Source organism: Amborella trichopoda, chromosome 10 (genome assembly GCF_054954075.1).
Source record: "Amborella trichopoda isolate Santa Cruz 75 chromosome 10, AtrichopodaSantaCruz75HAP2 v2.0, whole genome shotgun sequence".
NCBI lineage: Eukaryota > Viridiplantae > Streptophyta > Magnoliopsida > Amborellales > Amborellaceae > Amborella > Amborella trichopoda.
Window position 1 is genome coordinate 363,874 of NC_142345.1, and position 19,426 is coordinate 383,299.

The following is a 19,426-nucleotide window of genomic DNA, read 5'->3' on the forward strand; positions in this document are numbered from 1 at the left end:
CCTTGCCAACCATTTAGTTTCTCAATTATGCACCCAATTTGAATATCAATATTGGATTGTTTTACTCATTAGAAAGGAAATGACATGCAATTATTTTCACACTAGTACCCAATCCTGATGGTTGGATGAAGAAGGGGACAACATAATGTGTAAAAGATAGAGAAGCATGAAGGTCCTAGAGAAGCATGAATGTCCCGCTAGGACCACCTTACACTCGAAAAGTGAAAAATTGCAAGGAATCAAGGTACCACCTTATTTAAGTAATGCACTCAATTGAATGAAGTCAAAAACAAGGATAAGAAACTTGACATGGTGGTAAACCAAACAAAATCTGTGCATACATTTATTGTAACATGGTGTGGTATTATTGAAATGAGTTACAAAATATAAATCCTTATAGCTTGTGTGCTCTTTAGGAAATCACATGCTCTAAGCATAGACACATGCAAGGAATAAGTAACAAATTTATAAATTTGTTACTTATTTGCAAAGAATAAGTACAAAATAAGACACACGAACAAGTATAGACACAAACAAGAAATAAGTATGGGCACTGGAATAAGTAACAAATTTGCAAGGAATCAAACTAGGTACCACCTTATTCAAGTAATGTAATCAATTGAATACAATGATGAATGAATTTAAAAGAACTTGACATGGTGGTTAAACTAAATGAAACTTGTACATGCATTTATCATACACATGGTGTGGTATTATCAGGATGAGTTATAAAATATAAACCCTTATACCCAGTGTGGTTTTTAGGAAATGCATTTATCATACACATGGTGTGGTATTATCAAGATGAGTTATAAAATACAAACCCTTATACCCTGTGTGGTTTTTAGGAAATCAAAAATACTTAAGTATAGACACATGCTCGGTCTCTTATTTAGAGGAAATCTAGAGCGACGCTAAGTTGTTGGAAATGGGAGAGTGAAACAAGGCAAAAAAAAAAAAAAAAATCTTACAGTATCTCTGATCCCATACGTGATATATCGCTTTCTCAAGACAATATTTGCTCCTTACTGATAAGAATCAATGTGCATCTAAGTTTCAATCAAGCAAATTTGTCCTCGAGATACATGGGAGTAGACGATTGAGAAAACTATCTCATCAATACAAATGCACAAGTATTGCGAGATCTGAAGCAATAGAGTTGTAGCTTTCAAGAGAGAGAGTTTTCACAAAACATTTTGGAAAGAAGAAAATTTGTATGTTAAACTTGTACAAAAAACAAGAGGAAAGAGGTCCTATTTATAGAGAAATGAAGTGCTTTTTCACTATTCCAAGTAACTATATAAGTCAAGAATTTCATCTCTCAAAATCTCAACCATCAGTGAGGCGCATCTGTAGCAAATTGAGATCCAACAGTCAAATAGTAACTTTTTGGGTTCCGAGAAAGCAGCCGCCACACTTTTCATCCATAGTCACATAGTGTCTCTTCGAGCTCTAGAGATATAATTGTCATGCGTTATATACACATCTGCACTAATGGAATACAGGTACCTAAGTGCACCAATCTACCGAAATCACATGTCTTCACTAGTGAGACACTTCTCCAGAATGCAAGAAACGCACCGATCCACCGAAACCATCCGATGGGCCACAGTTCACCGGACTGCACCAATCAACAGGAACCATGCAACATCACTGGAGGAGCACATTACCAAATCTCATTAAAACCTACCTGTGCCAAAGCTAGTTGCAATAAAATGAAAGATGGGCCAGGAGCCTGACCCGCACACGTGCTTAGGCAAGAGTGTCTCGTGAGCCAATCCGAACGTGCAAGTGCTAAAGTGTGTCATCAAGAGCCTTTGCACCTCACAATTAATTGTGGTCGCCGCATTTGGTTTGGGCCAATATGGAATTCCATGTAGTAAATTCCTTAGCCACGGCTTCCTCATAAGCAAATTCTATTGCGATGAACTTCGACTCCATAATGGACCGAGATATGCACGTTTGTTTCTTTGAGCAGCATGATACTGCTCCACCACCTAAGGTGAATACCCTTGCGGATGTGGATAATGACTCTTTGAGTTGCTTGCTCCAACTTGCATCACTATATCCTTCCAACATTGTGTGATACAAGTATAATGTATGCACAAATTGATAGTTCCTTTGCGATATCTCATCCTGTTACTCTCTACTTGGGCAACTAGTATATATACTAAGTTTATGCAGTACATACACAATGTTTGGCCTCGTACAACTCATTGCATACATCAAACTACCAATTACTCTTATATACTTAATTTGAGAAATACATAACCCTTCATTTCTTAATAACTTTATATGAGGATTCATTGGTGTGAGTGCTAGCTTACAATCACCATCTCAAATTATTAAGCATATTTTCTATATATTGTGATCGGGTTAAAACCAAAGCATCATTCTTTCTCATTATCTTGATTACCAAGTATCACATCAGCCACTCCTAAATTCTTCATATCAAAGTTAGCTTCGAGGAACATTTTGGTTTCCTCTACAATTTCCAAGTTACAGCCAAATATTAACATATCATCAACATACAGACAACTTATGACACATTGAATTAAATTCCTTACATATACACACTTGCCTGCCTAACTTTTTTTAAATCCATTTGACAATATTACAGTATCAAATTTATTATGCCATTATTTTGGAGCCTGTTTCAGCCCATAGAAAGATTTGACTGATTTACACACTTTGTGTACATGGCCCGGCATAACAAAACCTTCTGGTTGGTCCATACAAATTCCTTCATCCAACTCACCATTTGGGAAAGCAAATTTTATATCCATTTGGTGAAAAATCAAACAGTTAATAGTGGTTAGAGCAAGTAACACACTTATCGTAGATTTCCTCGCTACGTGAGCATAAGTATCAAACTAGTCTATACCCTATTTTTATTTAAAACCCATGGAAACTAACTTGGCCTTGCACTTGCTAACAGACCCATCGGCATTCCTTTTTTTGAAACTCCATTTACACTTGATAAGTCTATAACTTGATGGCAAGTCTACTAATTTCCACGTATAATTAGCAAGAATTGAATCCATTTCACAATTAACGGCTTCTCTGCAAAAGACGACATCATGAGATGCTAGTGCTTCACTTAAAGCAGAAGGTTCTTCATCCTCATTTGAAGCCACGAGTATTTCACTCGATACTAGAATTTAGTCAGCCTCCACCTAGGTTTTAAAAACGGTAGGTGACCCAGTTTAGGTACCTCAAAAACAATGTCGCATCGGTGGATCGGGGAACCAAATGGGAAAAACCGCAAGATCTAGCATTAAAAAAATAAAAAAAATCACTAGAATTTCTTTAAAATCTAGTTTTTAAGGTTTTCAAAGAAATAATGGTATTGCATTATACTTTTCATTATTCTACTAAAAACACATAAATACTGTGAACATGTCTCATGTCTAAGTGTTTGTTGACCATTAAATTCATTTTATGGTCAATATAGGATTTAAATGCAACTCATTGCAATAAAATGGATTTATCTAACTCAAATTTTTATAATGAAAAAAAAAAAAAGGAATCTGGTAAAACACTATGATCCTCCATTTTTGCTTTCTCACACCACACATGCTTTTCTCTATTCTAGAAGTTCTCTTTTTCTCTTTTTTTTTGACGAGGTTTTCATTTCTAAAAAACCTCAAATATCATATAAGTTAAATCATTTCCAAAGTCTTGCCCACATGGTTATAATTTTAAAAAAAAAAAATCCACTCTACTACTTGAGATTTAGCAAGCAAAAAGTATATGTTACCAGATAAATAGATATAAGGTGTAATAATTAATATACACAGAAATATAAAATTTGCAATCATATTTTAACAAAAGTTAAGAAAATAAATAAATAAATTTAGGCATGCAATGAGAAAAATTAGGACTGAAGACCGCTAAGGGCACTCTCTATCAAACAGGTAAAAGACAGGGGCAATTTCTTTAAATATAAAATTTCATCAGAGATTGCACGATGTACACAATTTTGTCGCGTAGACCACGATTTGTTGAACAAAGCAAATATATCATCGTAAAGGGCTTAAGGCACAAGAGGCTCACGTAAAAAAGCGAGAGCAATTGCCCCACATCAGAGAGTTATAGGCAGAAGACGTTGTATAAGTAGCTTGAGGCTCACACCCCACTTGCACATTACGCCCTGCAATGCCATGCGTGATTTTTTGGGGCCAGCTAATGGTTGGCGCCCCACTCTTAAGTAAAAATATGGGTTGGGCCATCGGCCCTCTTTTGAAAAGAAAAAATTCAAAGATGACCATACCCATTTCAACCCTTATTAGTATTTAAAAAATGAACTTGCATAAATTCTCCCCCCGCCCCCAAGAACCGATTCAAGATAAAACCGACCAGTGTAGTTCTGACAGAATCGGCCAGTTCCTGACAAGACAGCCAAGAGCTGACCGTTTCAGAGGCGGACCCAACCAGTTCCCGATATATGATAGGAACTGGACTGGCTTCAACAATTTTCTATCCGGATCAGGCAATTTCGATCCGAGTTAGCAGTTTTTAAAACCTTGGCCTCCACCATGTGAATATAAAAATCTAGCCCGAAATTGTATAATGGATTCTTTCTTGCTCTCTTACTTCTTAGTTCAATAAATTCTTCAATGGGTCTATTACAGGTGTCCTGTTCATCTCCTCTTGGAAGAGGATCAACACATTATGGTTCACTTTTGTGAGTTAAATTCTCAAAGTCTCTATATTCAATTATGGCATTAGAACTTAGTTCTAAAAAATGATAGGCTTTACTGTTTTGTGCATACCCTACAAAAGCACATCTAGAGGTTTGGGGTCCCAATTTATTTCGTTTTAGATCCAGCAATCCTACATATGCGAAAAAACCTCACACTTCGAGAAAACCCAAATTTCGTTTATTATTGAAACAAAGCTCATAGGGTGTATTTTCTACTTTCTTATATGGTATTCAATTTAATTTGAAACACACAGAAAGTAAAGCATCACCCACAAAGGCAAAGACAAGTTGAAACTAATGATCATAACATTAACCATCTCCACCAATGTCTGGTTGTTTCTCTCGGGTACGCTATTTTGTTGAAGGGTGTACGGGGCGGTGCCTTGGTGGATAATCCCGTTGTTTTCACAAAAAAAGAAAAACTCATTTGATAAATATTCCCCAGCTCGTCACTCCTCAAAATCTTATTTTTCTTATCAAGTTGGTTCTCAACGTCGGCTTTATAAACTTTGAATTTCTCAAATGCCTCATCTTTGTTCCTTAACAAATAAACATATATGTACTAAGAGAAATCATCGATGACTATGATGAAGTACCTTTTTCCACCTCTTGTGAGGACATTATATAGGTCACAGATATCATGCATACAAGCCCTAATAATTCAGTAATCCTCTCAACTGAAGGGAAAGGTTTTCTTATTATTTTGGCTTGAACAAAAGTTTCATATTTACCATCACATATATCACCACATTAAGGGATTAAGCCTAACTTAACCAAGATATTGATTGAAGTAAAATTCAAGAAACCTATTCTAGCATGCCATAAATTGGAAACACTCACAAGAAACGCAGAAGAGTTTTTTATTTAATTACTTAAGTCGAGTTTAAACATCCCACTACATGAGTACCCATTGCCAACAAAAACACCTCTCCTAATCAAAATGACCTTATTAAATCCAATGACCATCCAGAAACCATGCTTATTGACGCCAAGTTCCTCCTCATTTCATCACATAAAAGACATTCTCCAAAGTGAGAACCTTAACCGAACTGAATAATAGGTCCCTTGAGCCTTTACCAAGAATCCTTATAAAGGCTTGGGTTCCCATCCTCCAACAGCTCATAGGTTTTAAAATAATCCCAGTCGTAACATGGATGGCAGCACTTGTGTCTACCCACCAACCAGAATCATTTTCAATTAAATTGACCTTAGTGATTATTGTCACAAATCTTTTTTCTTTGGTGGTTAAGTTTGCTTGGTTTAAGGGCTTTACAACGCTCTTCTGGTGTCGGCACTCCTTAAAGCAACTTCATGGGTTCCTATACAATTAATAAATACATTTCTTTTTAGACTTTTTGTCTTTGGAGATGTCTTTTTGCTGTTTGGAAAGAAAGGCTTCTTGTTAGGAGCCTTCTCCTTCGACTTGTGCTCTATAAGGTTTGCCTTTGCAATGTTCAAAAATTCAGGCGACCGGTGGCTGAAAGGCCAAATTGCCTAGGTGGGCCTTAAGCAAACTTCCTAAGCATCGTGCATCTAGGCGCTCACCTTAAGGCGATGGGCGCCTAAGTGGCATCTCGATCCAAGCAAGCTGAGGGAGGAAAATAGGCTCTCAGCCAAGGGTATTTTGGGGATTTCCCCCCTTAAAAGGGGGGTGGGGAGCATTCTAGTCCCCCAAACCCCTTTTGTGTATTTTAGATAGGGAAAAACTATCTAAAAAACTTAGGTTTTGAGATAATTCTCAAGATCAAAAAAAATAACATTTTTTATTCCTTGCGATATTCTTTTGAGTTTTTTTTCTTTTTTGACACATTTGTAGTTGAATACTTGAAATATGTTCTAAATATTTCCCAGTTTGGGCCTATATTGAAAAGCTTGGTGCATTACAATATTTGAATTGATTTTTCTTTTTTAATAATGTGTTACGATTGATATTCTTTTATTTTATATTTTTCTTTTTTGATATTTTTACATGTTTATAGTTGGAGTATTTTGTGACTATTTACCGATTTGGGCTTATATTTTGTGAATAGTTTGAAAGTTCGAATTAAATTCAAGGAAAGTACAGAATGAGACCATTTAACTTTGGTACAAAGTGGTCACATTAATCTTGACCATTGGATGTGAAATTGGGTGGCTGCAATTATTCCATTTACTAAGCTCAAACTTCAAAAGAAATTTTCTCGAACTTTGTGACACATCCAAGCTATCAAATTTCGCATCGGATTGTAAGTAATTGTGACCACCTTGTATGAAAGGTAAATGGTCTCATTGTATACAATCCCTTAAATTAACATTTTGTGAATATTTAGATTGCAAAACCAAATCTTTGGAGCCTCAAAACTACCCTAAGAACTCCCTCGGGGGCCTAAACCCCTGCCCTAAGAACTCCTTGGAGCCTAGCATGTCTTTGCGCTCCTGGGCGCCCGCCTAGGCAGGCGCATCCGACTTTTTGAACATTGTGCCTGGGATTAAAAACGATGCAGGAAAATTTGAGAAAATAATAAAATCAGCAAAGAACAAGCCAAACACAAGAACAATTCAATGAAACCGAGGGTTTCTTTTCCACACCCAAGCTAGAGTTACAAATGCCTAAGCTTTTCTTTTTTCTCAATTATGGAAAATCACGTGACTGGCTTCTCTTAGACCCCTACACACCTCTTAGTAATACTATTTAATGTTCCAAATACAAAAGTATCCAAACAAATAAAAAATTTACCCATATTTCCTAACTTATACTTAAAATTCGTAATGATAGTTTTACCTTGTGAACAGTACTCGTGAACAGTACTTATGAATACTCATAAAATAAATACAAAATATAAAAATCCAAGAATCCCTAAAAAATTAAAAACCCTAGAAATAAGCTCTAAAATTAGAATACAATATGCACCTTTGAAATTGAATCAAAATTAAAAAAATAAAAAACTTCCCTTCATCATTCTCCCCTGTTTGGAGAAAACTTGTCCTCCAATTTTGAAGTGTGCTAAGATGAATTTAGCATCAAAACCACCTTCTTCAACCTTCTTTTCTTTGTCAGCTCAAATATTATTCATGGTAAAAAAAATTTCTCAAGAAACGATCCTGATATGCATATTGATGAATCAATGCAAATTTATCAAATATGGCTATCCTTGAATTCCTATTGGAAATCGTGTAGGCAACTTCAAACCCAATTTTTCGTGTAGAGACTTTCTCAACATCTATTTAATTACACTCTGGAATTAGGGCAACAATTTGGGGCTTATGAGTCAACCACGCTTCCTATGTGCCACTCTGATTCCAACGCCCTAAATCTGATGAATGCTCCACTTGTTCCATATCCTTACGATCTTTGAAGGCCATGATTTTAATCAATCCACCTGTTGCCTTCTCTCCATATTCTTCAGGAGCAAGATCCTCTCGCGAAACATCTTCATCTCAATCTTTATCATAACTTGGATTCCCTAAAGATCTTGTTGTTCATCGAAGTATGTGTCAAAGATTGGTGGTGAATCCCAATCTACAACTTACTTATTTTCAATGCATCATGTGCCAAAATTAAGAATCTCATCCTTCAAATCAAAATCCGTAGAGTGCTAATCCCCCACATCTAGGTCTTCTATCATTGTCCTCATCACTCGACTCCCAACATGGACTGCGAAAGTGAACAGACTTGTACTCGAGATCCTCTTGGCTGAAAGATCTCCATCTTACCCATTATTGAGGCTCACGAACTATTGCGTCAGCCACTAAACTTCCCTCTCAAATTCATCAATTCTATTATCTCTGTAATCACAAAGTGGATCTACGAAATCCACAGTCCCTTCTTGCTGCCATGGGTCCACCAATTTCACAAATCCTAGGAAGATGATCAACAAAAACGTGCTAAAATTCAGCAAGATCTAGGCTAATTTAGAAAAAAAAAAAAAAAGGGGGCCAAAATCAGCAAACCCTAGACCCCGACTGTAACTTCCCGGCTTTGTTGTTGATCTAGGGCAACAAAATATCAATCGTATAGTATTGTCTGTACGGTGCCGCAGAAACGTCCGTACAATGCTACAATACCTTTTGTTCACTGCTAGAGTAGCGTCTGTACATTGCTACAGTATTGTCTATGCAGATCGTCAGGCTCATACTAATTTGATGTAAGAAAATTTAAGAAAACAGTAAAATCAACAAGGAACAAGCCAAACACAAGCACATTTCAAAAAAACCTAAGGTTTCTTCTCTACACCTAAGCTAGGGTTGCAAAGGCCTAAGCTTTTCCTTTTCTCAATTCTAAAACCACCTCTTTATAATATTATTTAGTGTTTTAAGTACAAAAAGTGTCCCAACAAATAATACATTGATCCATATATCTTAACTTCTTCAAATTTGTAATGATAGTTTTACCCATGTGAATAGTATTGTGAATAGTACTCATGAAGTAAATAAAAAAATATAAGAACCCCTAAAAAAACTTAAAAGCCCTAAACATAAACCTCAAACCAAAACCATAGTATACGTCCTTTGAAATTTAAAAAATTAAAACTAAATTAAAAATAAGAATAATTTTACCCTCTATCAAAAAGTCTCTTGCCAACTAAGTTTTCCATGGACACATCTTTCATTTCCAAAAGGCTATTCTCTTCTTTAATACAAAGAGACCGTTGAAGTTGAACAAGATCAACATCAACCTTCTTATATTTCATTTTCTTTTCGTACTCTCTCCATGATGGGGGCAACTTATGAGTAATGGCTCTCACTTGGAAAGCCTCACTCAACTCCACTCTGCAGCATTTAAGTTCACTTACAAGCAGCTGTAACTCATATACTTGACTAAGCATAGGCTTATTTTTAGTAAATTTCAAGTCAAGGTAATTGAAAATAAAAAATCGTTGATTACTTGATTATTTGGTCTTGTATTTGATCTCCAACTCATTCCATACATCTTTTGTTGTAGAAAAAGGTCCATTCATGTTGAAGATGGGGACTGTGAGTGCATTGACGATGTGTCATTTGCATATGAAGTCATTCTCTATCCACTTCCGGCAAAGTTTCAACTTCTCCTCTCATTGTTGTGCTTGCCACCTCTGAAAGTTCGACCCCATCAAAGCAGTCAATATCACAGCTTTGAAAGACTCCATATTTCACCTGGGATATTGTCCTGAATTGTTGGAAATGGGAGGGTGAAACAAGCAAAATACTAAACAAAAGATCTTACAATATCTCTTATTGCAAGCGCGATATATCGCTTTCTCAAGACAATATTTGGCTCTTACTAATAAGAATCAATTTGCATCTCCACTAGTCTAATTTGTCCTCGGGATATATGGGAGAAGAGGATTAAGAAAACTATACAAATGCACAAGTATTTGAGATCTAAAACATCAAAGTTGCCTCGTTCTAGAGAGAGAGTTCTCCCCAAACACTTTAGAATGAAGAAAATTTAATATGTCAAAGTTTTATAAAAACTAGAGGAAACAATTTCCTATTTCAAAAGAGATGAAGTGTTTTTTGGCTACTCCATGTAACTATAGAAGTCAAGAATTGCGCCTCTCAAAATCTCAACCGCTAATGCAGTGCATCCGCTACAACCCGACATCCAACAGTCATGCAGTAACTTTTTGGGTTCTAGGAAAGCAGTGGTCACACTTTCCAAGCGTAACCCAAAAGTCACACGGTGTCTCTTCGGGTTCCAGAGAAACAACCGTCACACATTATGTACAGCTTCTTCACTTGTGGAACACAAGTACCAAAGCACACCAATCTATCAGAGTCGCATGCCTTCGCTGGTGAGGTACAATTCTCCATAACACGTCAATCCACATGAACTATCCAATGGGGCATAGTTCACCAGAGTGCACCAATCCACCGGAACTGTGTTAAGTTCACCGGACGGACACATTACATTACCAGGACTATAGTCTACTAAAGGCTAAGCTAGTTGTGGTAAAAAGAAAGACGAGCCCAAACTAGACACGTGCTTGGACAAGGGCGCTTCCTGGAGTGTGTGAAGTGTAAAGTGCGCCATCAAAAGCCCTTGCACCCCCCGCCCTCGCCCTCGCACATGCACACGCACGTGAGAGTGCAAGTTCTCATGTTATGCTTTTACCCTACAAAGCCCTTCTCTGCATTTGGTTCTTAGAATACAAGCGAAGAGGACATCCACATATTTAAGCTAGGCTTCCCTCATCCACATCTTTCATGTGGAATAAATAACCTACTACTTCTCTTTTTGCAAATAAGATAAAACATACTTTCCAACACATTATACTTTCCAAAACACTATGAAACAAAAGGGATATTATTTTTAAATAGCAAAGTATTTTTCAAAGCAAAATACTCTCATCACAAACCTGTTTCTAGATAGCAAAGTTCTAGCTCATCATATTCTCGCAAGGAGTCCTCATGGAGATGAGCCATCTCAAACATGAAAGCTAAGCTCTCCTGAGGACCAAAGACAAAATATTAGGAGTCCAGCTAGTGACCAATTTAATACCATAGAAAACTCCCACTCATCTTTTGTATGTGAACAGACATTCATCAGAATGATCACTCTGACAAAAATAGAATAGATAACAGCATGAAAGCCTACCTTCAAAATAAAGAAGTTACAAAAATTCCACACTGGCATGAAACGTTGTTCACTGAGCTTACGAATCTCCTCCTCATAGAATTGAACACGTCTGTCCAAAGTATTTCTGATAGATTCAATTATCCTGGAATCAATATCTTCCCATACAGATGTTTCTGCTCCATGTATATCTAGTTTGCAGCACCTGTAAGCATATGCAGCACCAATAGAAACAGCTCATGCAATCAAGCAGGGCAATCTTGTTAATGTGTGTAAGAAGAATGAAGACTGAAGTTGCAATTAAATTCACGTTGAAATAATGGTACCGTTTCAAGAGAGAGGGTGCATGCCCTTCCTAATGATGCAGTTTCAGACCATCTTTTCTCTGACAACATGCTTCTTTTATTGGAAAATTCATGGAACAATTCTGTTCTTTTCAAATCTATACAAACTCCTTACCAGGAGCCCAAATCAAATCTCATAACTATTATGTACCATCTGCTACATAGTTTAAGGAGCCCATGATTGGAAGCTCCAAATACTATGCATAAGTCGAGAACCTTGCGATTAAAAACTTCAAAATATAATATTCCAGAATGATAGTCAAAAAACAAACTTTGAGGTGCACAAACCATTTGCGTTAAGAAATCAATATCTTCATAATAACACAAACTTAACAATAAAACATGATGAAAAATAAATAAACATGATGGGAACATACGATTTAAAATTAAAGTTTTATGCACAGCCAAGATACAGGATAGCATGAACCTCATGCTCCAAAAGGATATACAGAAAATGTGACACTACAAGTCCTTAAACAAGATAAATGAAAACAGAAAAGGCAGAGAGTTCCCACAGAAAATATAATTTAATGAATATGAGTAAGGAAAATGAGGAGCAAAGAAACCCACATAACATAGGTAGAAACACAGAAGAATAACAAGCACTAGGTAAAGACTGATATGTAACCCAACATGCATGATCAAAATGTGCATTCTAGTTCCATACATCCCTCCACGCTAGTGAATTTAACCAACATCAATCCAAATAGTGAAACTTCATGAAAATAGAATACTGCAAAGAGAAAAGGAGAGGGGATTTAGTGTTTGACAAAAGATCCATGCCATGAGAATTTGGGCCATCGCTATGAAGGTAACAGCATTTTAGCATTGGCCTAAGCCTAACAAAGAATGAACAATTCTGACAATGCATAAACATATAATAGGCAATACAAAGCTATCAAAAATAGAATTTGTACATCTATCATCGATTACTCACTTTATGTCTACAAACAAAATTTTCAGTCCAATTGTAATGAACATTAGTTACTCTTGTTTTACGGGTCCAGACACTAGATACACTTATCGTATAATGCGTCTAGTAATAAGTTTCAAGGTAATTTTCTCTTTTCTGATAAATAACCCTTGTGGATTAAGGATTAGCAGAAGAAGAGCACTGCAGAGATAATATTACAGCAAAAGAGAGATTCCCATACAATCAAACCCACTCGAGAGACCCCATTCTGGTTCACCATATCAGCTCTCGATCTGCTTTCGATAAGCAATCTGGAACAAGATCACCTTCGAGCCTATGACCACTATAGTTTATTGTGACACATCTGCAAGTCCCTGTAGGATAATTGATTATGTTGGTTTGATACTTGAAGTGGATTGAGACTCTATGACGATTATGATAAAACAGAAAGGACTATTTGTAGACAAGCATACAAAGAGATTATGTGAGGAAAAGAAAAATGCCCCCTGCTTGAACATGATCTGCTCTGTAGATTGTACCAGAGTTGGGGTCAGGAGTGGAAAGGGATTGGGAGTGTGGGATCCTGATAGGCTAGAAGCTCGCTATGGTCAAGATTGCTCTCCATACACCCTGAATTTTAGAGATCTCAATCTCAACATATTGGGGAAGTCTATCCGAACTTTTTAAGATCACAAGACAAATTCTAGAGGTCCAAGATCCATATGGTAAAAGCATCTTTTTTCAATCTGAAAAATATATTGAACATGATTTTGCAGCATAATTACTTTATTTTTTTGATTGATATGCATCCAAGACTTATTTCCTTATAACAGATCAATCACACAAGGGTGTGATCTAAATTGACTGATCCCAAAAGGATTGGGAGTGAGCATGGGATCGCCGCAATGGCCATCACGTGGAAGATGCCAGTAACTATGGAATCTACATCCATTTCTATCAACTCAAAAGAGACACACATCTAAATTGGGACGATGACATGATAGTCCCAAACAGGATTTTGCCTGATAATGAGATAGACACCTAGAGTTTGAAACTCCGTTATGCAAGCATAGCTGATTGACGAATTGAGCCCGTCCCCCTCCCCCTCCCAAAAAAAAAAAACCCCACCCGCTTAAAAACAAACAAAAAAAAAAGGTAACTTGCTAGCCAGTTTTGCATGTATATGTAATCAGCAACATTCAATCCAGAATGAAGATGCTATAAATAAGCATGGTTGGAAGCTCACCGTTCTCTCTTTTTGGAGTTAAAATCAACTTCAAGCTTGGCATATATTTTCTTTGCTGACTTCGTGGCCTGATCATTGCTAGGATGTGCTTTTGACACAAAAACTATAAACCACTCACGTTCATCATTCTGAACAATCAATTTCAATCGAGGTTTTAGAATTGTCTTGAACTCATCAAGATCCTGCAGAATAAGAAAAATGAAAGCATTACAAAAATACTTCAGTGAGGAAACCATAAAGAGAGTGCAGATAAAGGCATATTTCTAAAAAAAGAGACTGTAAATGCCAGATTGATTGGACTTTAGAACTTGCGCCATAGCATCAAACACTAAATAGATTGTTTCTTCCAACTCTTACATTGGAATCTAACTCAGAGTTTGATTCCTAAATATGCATAGCACACTTACTTTTATTTACTGTATTAAAAATAATGGCACTATAATCATAGAATAGTGGAAACATTGCAGAAACACAGGAACCTCAACAGTTTTTTAGGGAATTAGTGAGTAACCAGAATAAAAGAAAATGCATCAGGATACACATGTAAAATTGCCGTGCCGCCTACACAAGAAAACCTAAGCACAAAGAAGTCAAGTATATGATAAAAAGAGTTGCAAGTACAAAATTGCAAGGCATGTTCTTGTAGAAATAATCTAAGAAAAATCATGATTTCATAACTTTAATTTGAGCCATGGGCACAAACATAGCCAGGAAAAAAAAGGCAATGATTACTTTTTACAATGGTGAAAAGGTAGAGAGCATGAAACTAAGACAAGGGTATAAAATAAAAAGAACCTCACAAATATGAAACTAGGACAAGGATGGTGAATACTGAATATTACCTCACAAGTGACAAGAACTGCAGTTGCATAGGGTTCACGGAACCAAAACAAATATTGTTCCTGTGGAAAGCGACTGCGGAGGCGAGCATCAGTTGTCAATATGAACTCAACGGGTAGATTTTCAACATATACAGGATTCCGAGTCTTGTTATTGAGACAAGCTTTTTTGAATGGCAATCGTGCCTCAAATCCATCCTTGACAGTTGGCCACAAATCACTAACATCTTCAACTGATAAATAAAACAAGCATAAAAGCCATAAGCAACTCAACAGTGTAAAAGGACAGAAAAAGTGTGATAGTCGAACCCACAAAGTATATTATCTAATAAATAAGAACCAACTATAAAGTATTGCTCCTAATGTTAACACAGTACACCAAGGTTATACACATATATACAGGCATGCTCATATTGTACTTGGTAATTACTATGTGTATTCACAAATGCCCAAGAAACACACTGTTGTTCACTTAAAAAAATAAAAATTGACTAGAACTGCACCAGAAACTAGAGCACCCAACTTTAGATGGCCTACCTATTGCAGAACTGTTTTTCTCCTTTAGGGATCTGAAGTTCGATGGTGACAAGAAATAAACAGAATTTTTATAATCCCAAGTACAGAAAATCAGAGCCAAACGACGCAGTCGTCTGTTAAGGACTGGCTAGTATTTCAGTTCTTACTGTGTTTCAATAGATATTTGACCATATAATAGTTCATTCTAATATATTGACTCAGTATCCACACAAAATGTACACACCAGCGTTTCAAAACCCAGAACGGCCAGGTCAACTAGCCTTCCAGAAATCCAGCATGGATTGGGGAATCAAACGATTCTCTGGTGTGAGAATCGGTCAATAAAAATAATACATAAAAACTTAAAATAATAAATAAAAATAAAAAGTATAATCAGTGGGAATAAGGCGATTTAGCCAGTCTGGATCGCCCAGCTGCCTAACAGAACAAAGCGAATCCATCCAATTCGGACCGACTCCTGGTTTTGACAAGGAACCAGGGTGGTAGAGACCAATTCCCAATCTGTATGGGCGATTCCTGATCTAGATTGGCTAATTTTAAATCACTTGTATTCACATAGAAACCTACTATAGTTGGTCTTTTTCTCTCCCATTGGGTGGCACAGTTCAGATTCTAGTGCGCTACATCTAATATCATAGATGTTTAAAACTTCAAATCATAAAGAATTTTCCTGCACTTTAACAAGGTATGCTTGGGTGAGAGGGGGTGGGGGGTGGGGGGTGGGGGGTGGGGTGTGAGGGGTGAACGTATCATCTAAAATACCTTGTTACACCAGTTATTTATTTTTGTAGCTTAACGTAAAAAGCATTTAAAAGGTTCCCTTTAAAGTGTACACAATCTGAAAGACCTAGTTCTGTGTTCACTTGATTCTTTACTTTTTTTAATTTCCTCCGTAAGCATCTAGGCAAGGTGACCTATTACCCCATTCAAGGTAAGCCGTTGATCACCATGATCCGATACAAAAGGATTTAAAAACACATCCAAGGCACTTCTATTAAGTAATATTTGCCTGGATACAAGTGCCAAGTAAAGCATATAATGATAAAAACTACAAAAGTGACTTTTCAAAAGCATCGACTTCCTACCAGCCTTTTTGTCCATAGAACACTCTGGCATTATGCTAGTGAGAGCAAACAAAGAAACATGTTCCACTGCTTCTTATTCCAATTGGTCATAACCATGTACCTCCCTAAATCATTTGACTTCGAAACATAGATTGACAACCTAAAGGCACATCTAAGATTTTCCTTTAGCTGATTCATGTGCATTAATAATTGCATATTAGCTTAGTTGATAGAGAATGGAAAAATCAAGAAATGCACAGCTCCTCCTCATGGATGGTAATGAATAATGTGGTCAATTAATATCGATCTGATTTAGTATTTGAATAATCATTTCTCACATTACTGTCAAGAACTCTAAGAAAGCAAAGGCTAGAGATGAACTTGACAATGGAAGAATATAAACTAAAATCTGGCAAGATGAATTGATAGGAATAGAAGAGACTGGCATAGCTTTTCGAACATCAGATCACCATACTCCTAGCATTTCAAACAAAATGTTCCACTGGACCCATCAAATTACCACTGTCATTTAAGATAACCGAACTCAATTCATCTTGACCTAGCATTAACAACCAGAACGAATCACAAACAAAATTCAACAAATCAGAGGTGCATGAGAAACACAGAGAAACCAATCAAGTCAATGGAAATTAGTGCACACCTGCTACGACCAGGCGGTTTGAAGAGCTCTTGATCGCCTGAAACTGAGCTAGGTAATTGGCCATGGAGGAATGAGATCTGATACTGAGACGATAATGGATTTGAAAAAAAAGGAAGAAACAACCCTAGAATTAGGAGCAGAAAATCGTCATATTGATCGGTGATAGAATTTGATAGGCCAGATGTTTAAAAAATGCTGACCCGGGGTGTGATCAGCTACGAGTTCGATTTACCAGCGGCGGTTAGTTGGGTGTCGCAGTAGTAAATAGTGCAAAATGTAAACCAAATTTTGGGTGTCGCGAGGTTCTGGTGAGGCACTCGAGTTGCAGAGAACAGGAGGTGAAGGTTTTTTTAGGGTTCGTTGGCTCATCAAACCCGTCCCCAGCTGCTGTATGCAAAGGTATGGATTTTGTAGTATGAAACCTCCTCCCTCTGCTTTCCCCTCACTGCCCCTTTCAAAAACTCTCTCTGCTTTCCCCAGCTGCTGCACCCCTCCTAAACCTCACTCTCTTTCTGCTGTCCTTTCAAACCTCCACCCAATCTCTCTCCCTAAATCCTATCTTTCTCCCTCACAGTCACGGTCTCTCTGCCCTCACCCAGATATCTTTCCCTCTTTCCCCTCTGCTCTCTCTTTCTCTCTCAAAACCCCCAGAATCTCGTGCTTCGCTCATCCCCTCACAAACTCTGCCCCCAATAAAATATCTCTCTCTCTCTGTAATTCTCTCTCGGGCAAGCCCCAATCTCTCGCACTCTCTCTCTCTCAATCTCAAATTCTCTATCTCTCCCTCACCCAATCTTCTCAATCTCTCCCTGTGTTTTCACGAAACTCTCTCTTTTCAATCTCTTTCTCCTTCTCTCTCCCAATCTCCCCCAATCTTCTCTGGGTGCAGTTGGCCTGGCTGCAGTTGACATACGGATGCATCCGTAGTGTGCCTTCAAATTTTATCACGGTACATTATTTTGATGTAAAATGTTTTTTTTAGACTTGAATTTTTTTTTATTTTTCATCGTCATACATCTCAATGTCCAAATAACCAATCAAAAGGTTTTTCAACATTAAAATTACTTTTTTCTATTTTTGAAGTGCTACATTTTAGGGGTGCAACCTTATATAAATATTTTCCTTCTCCCTCTCTTTCCCTATCTCCCCCAATCTTCTCTCGATGTTCCATTCCTCTCTCTCTCCCTTTCTTTTTGTCTCTCTCTTTCTTTCAACTTTTTCTCTCCAAATAAACCTATTAACTCATACTCTCTCCCCCTCACACTATTTATTTCCCTCGAATTTTTATCTCTCATGCCCGTTCCCTAGCTTTTTCTCCCCCACACACTTTTCTCTCTCTTGATGGACCCAACTCCCCGCCCTTGGACGACCTGACTATAGTTGGGGTTATCTCTTCCCAGCAATCAATATTTTCCAATGGCGATCCCAACCGAATACCTGCTAGTCAAGACTCCACGCTAGTAGATCCAAGCCACTTTCCGCCATTACTTGTTGCAAATGGCGATGCAACCACCTCTACTGCGGTGAATAACTCGACTCCCTCTCAACAGCAACCTGCCAATTCACCGCCCTCTGAGGGTCGTGATGGGAAGGGAGAGGTGATGAATGACTGTGGAAGGTCTTGGGAACAGTAGGAATGTATGTCAAAGGAATCCTTCCTCCTTACTCTTCCTGTTTGGACAGCACGGTGTGCAAAACGAGATAATTTATTTTAGTAACTTGCCCATAGAACCTTCACATGCTGTTAAAGGCAAGAGGTGTGCCACCATTGATGATGAGCTCTACAAAAGGTGTGTGGCTAGATGGAACCATAGACTGTTGGGATATGATGCTGCCAAAAATGTGGCGCATGTAGTCCGACCTCGAGATGGTGTCCCTCAATGATAGCTTCTTATTATTTACATTCAAATCGGTTGAGGACATGGAGATGGCAATGATTAAGGGGGGGCATGGTTTATTAACAAGAAATGTCTCGTCCTTCAGAAATGGATTCCTAATGCTTTGCCATCAGGGAAGAATCTTCGTACAATTCCAGTTTGGATTAAGCTCCCTGACCTTCCATTACTCTGTTGAGAACCGGACAATGTGGTTGCAATGAATGATCTCGCCATGCAGAAACCCCGTCAAGCTTATGTTGACATGGTAGAGGTGCTTGCACCTAGCCCATTGGATGGAACCTTGGAGGGCGATCACACACAGCGACCAAACTAACCCTGAGACGTTGATCAACGTCCCTTATGATGATAGCATGCCCTCCTCTAAACCGTTGGATGATGGAAGGAAGGATAATGACACTGCTAGCACCAAGAGTGTTGTCCGGGGAGCTAGGGCTTCTGAAGGCTTGGACAAGGAGGCTGCTCTGGAGGAGGAGGCTGCTCTGGAGCAGGCGGCTCCTAGGGACAGTAACTCTCTCTCTATAGGCAAGCGCATGCCTTTCGATCCTCCAAACATGGAAACACCACAGGGGCTAGAAGTGACAAGGTGGAAGGACAATGTCACCGAATTGGAAAGAGACCACTCGAGATCAAGCATAAGGCAGGCTCTAAATCAATCCTTGACTGCACAAGGACATATTGCAGACA

General features: G+C 37.8%; 1 protein-coding gene across 5 annotated transcripts in view; it reads right to left on the minus strand.

The window, feature by feature from the left end:
- The window catches only part of CLUB (TRAPP II complex TRAPPC10/CLUB), a 55,838-nt gene extending 38,023 nt beyond the window's left edge, over window positions 1–17,815 (minus strand). For 2 of the 5 annotated variants that reach the window (XM_088850263.1, XM_020663463.2), the window contains exon 1: window positions 9,570–9,830. Coding sequence is in view for 3 of the 5 variants with exons in the window: in XM_020663463.2 (XP_020519122.1) it covers window position 9,570 (1 nt within the window). In the remaining 2 variants the exon portion in view is untranslated. Of the gene's footprint in view, window positions 1–9,569; window positions 9,831–11,022; window positions 11,114–11,261; window positions 11,446–13,743; window positions 13,926–14,585; window positions 14,816–16,844 lie in introns of those variants that run through there. The other 3 variants (XM_011622816.3, XM_088850261.1, XM_088850262.1) reach the window with 3 other exon arrangements.
- Window positions 17,816–19,426: the final 1,611 nt, after the last annotated feature.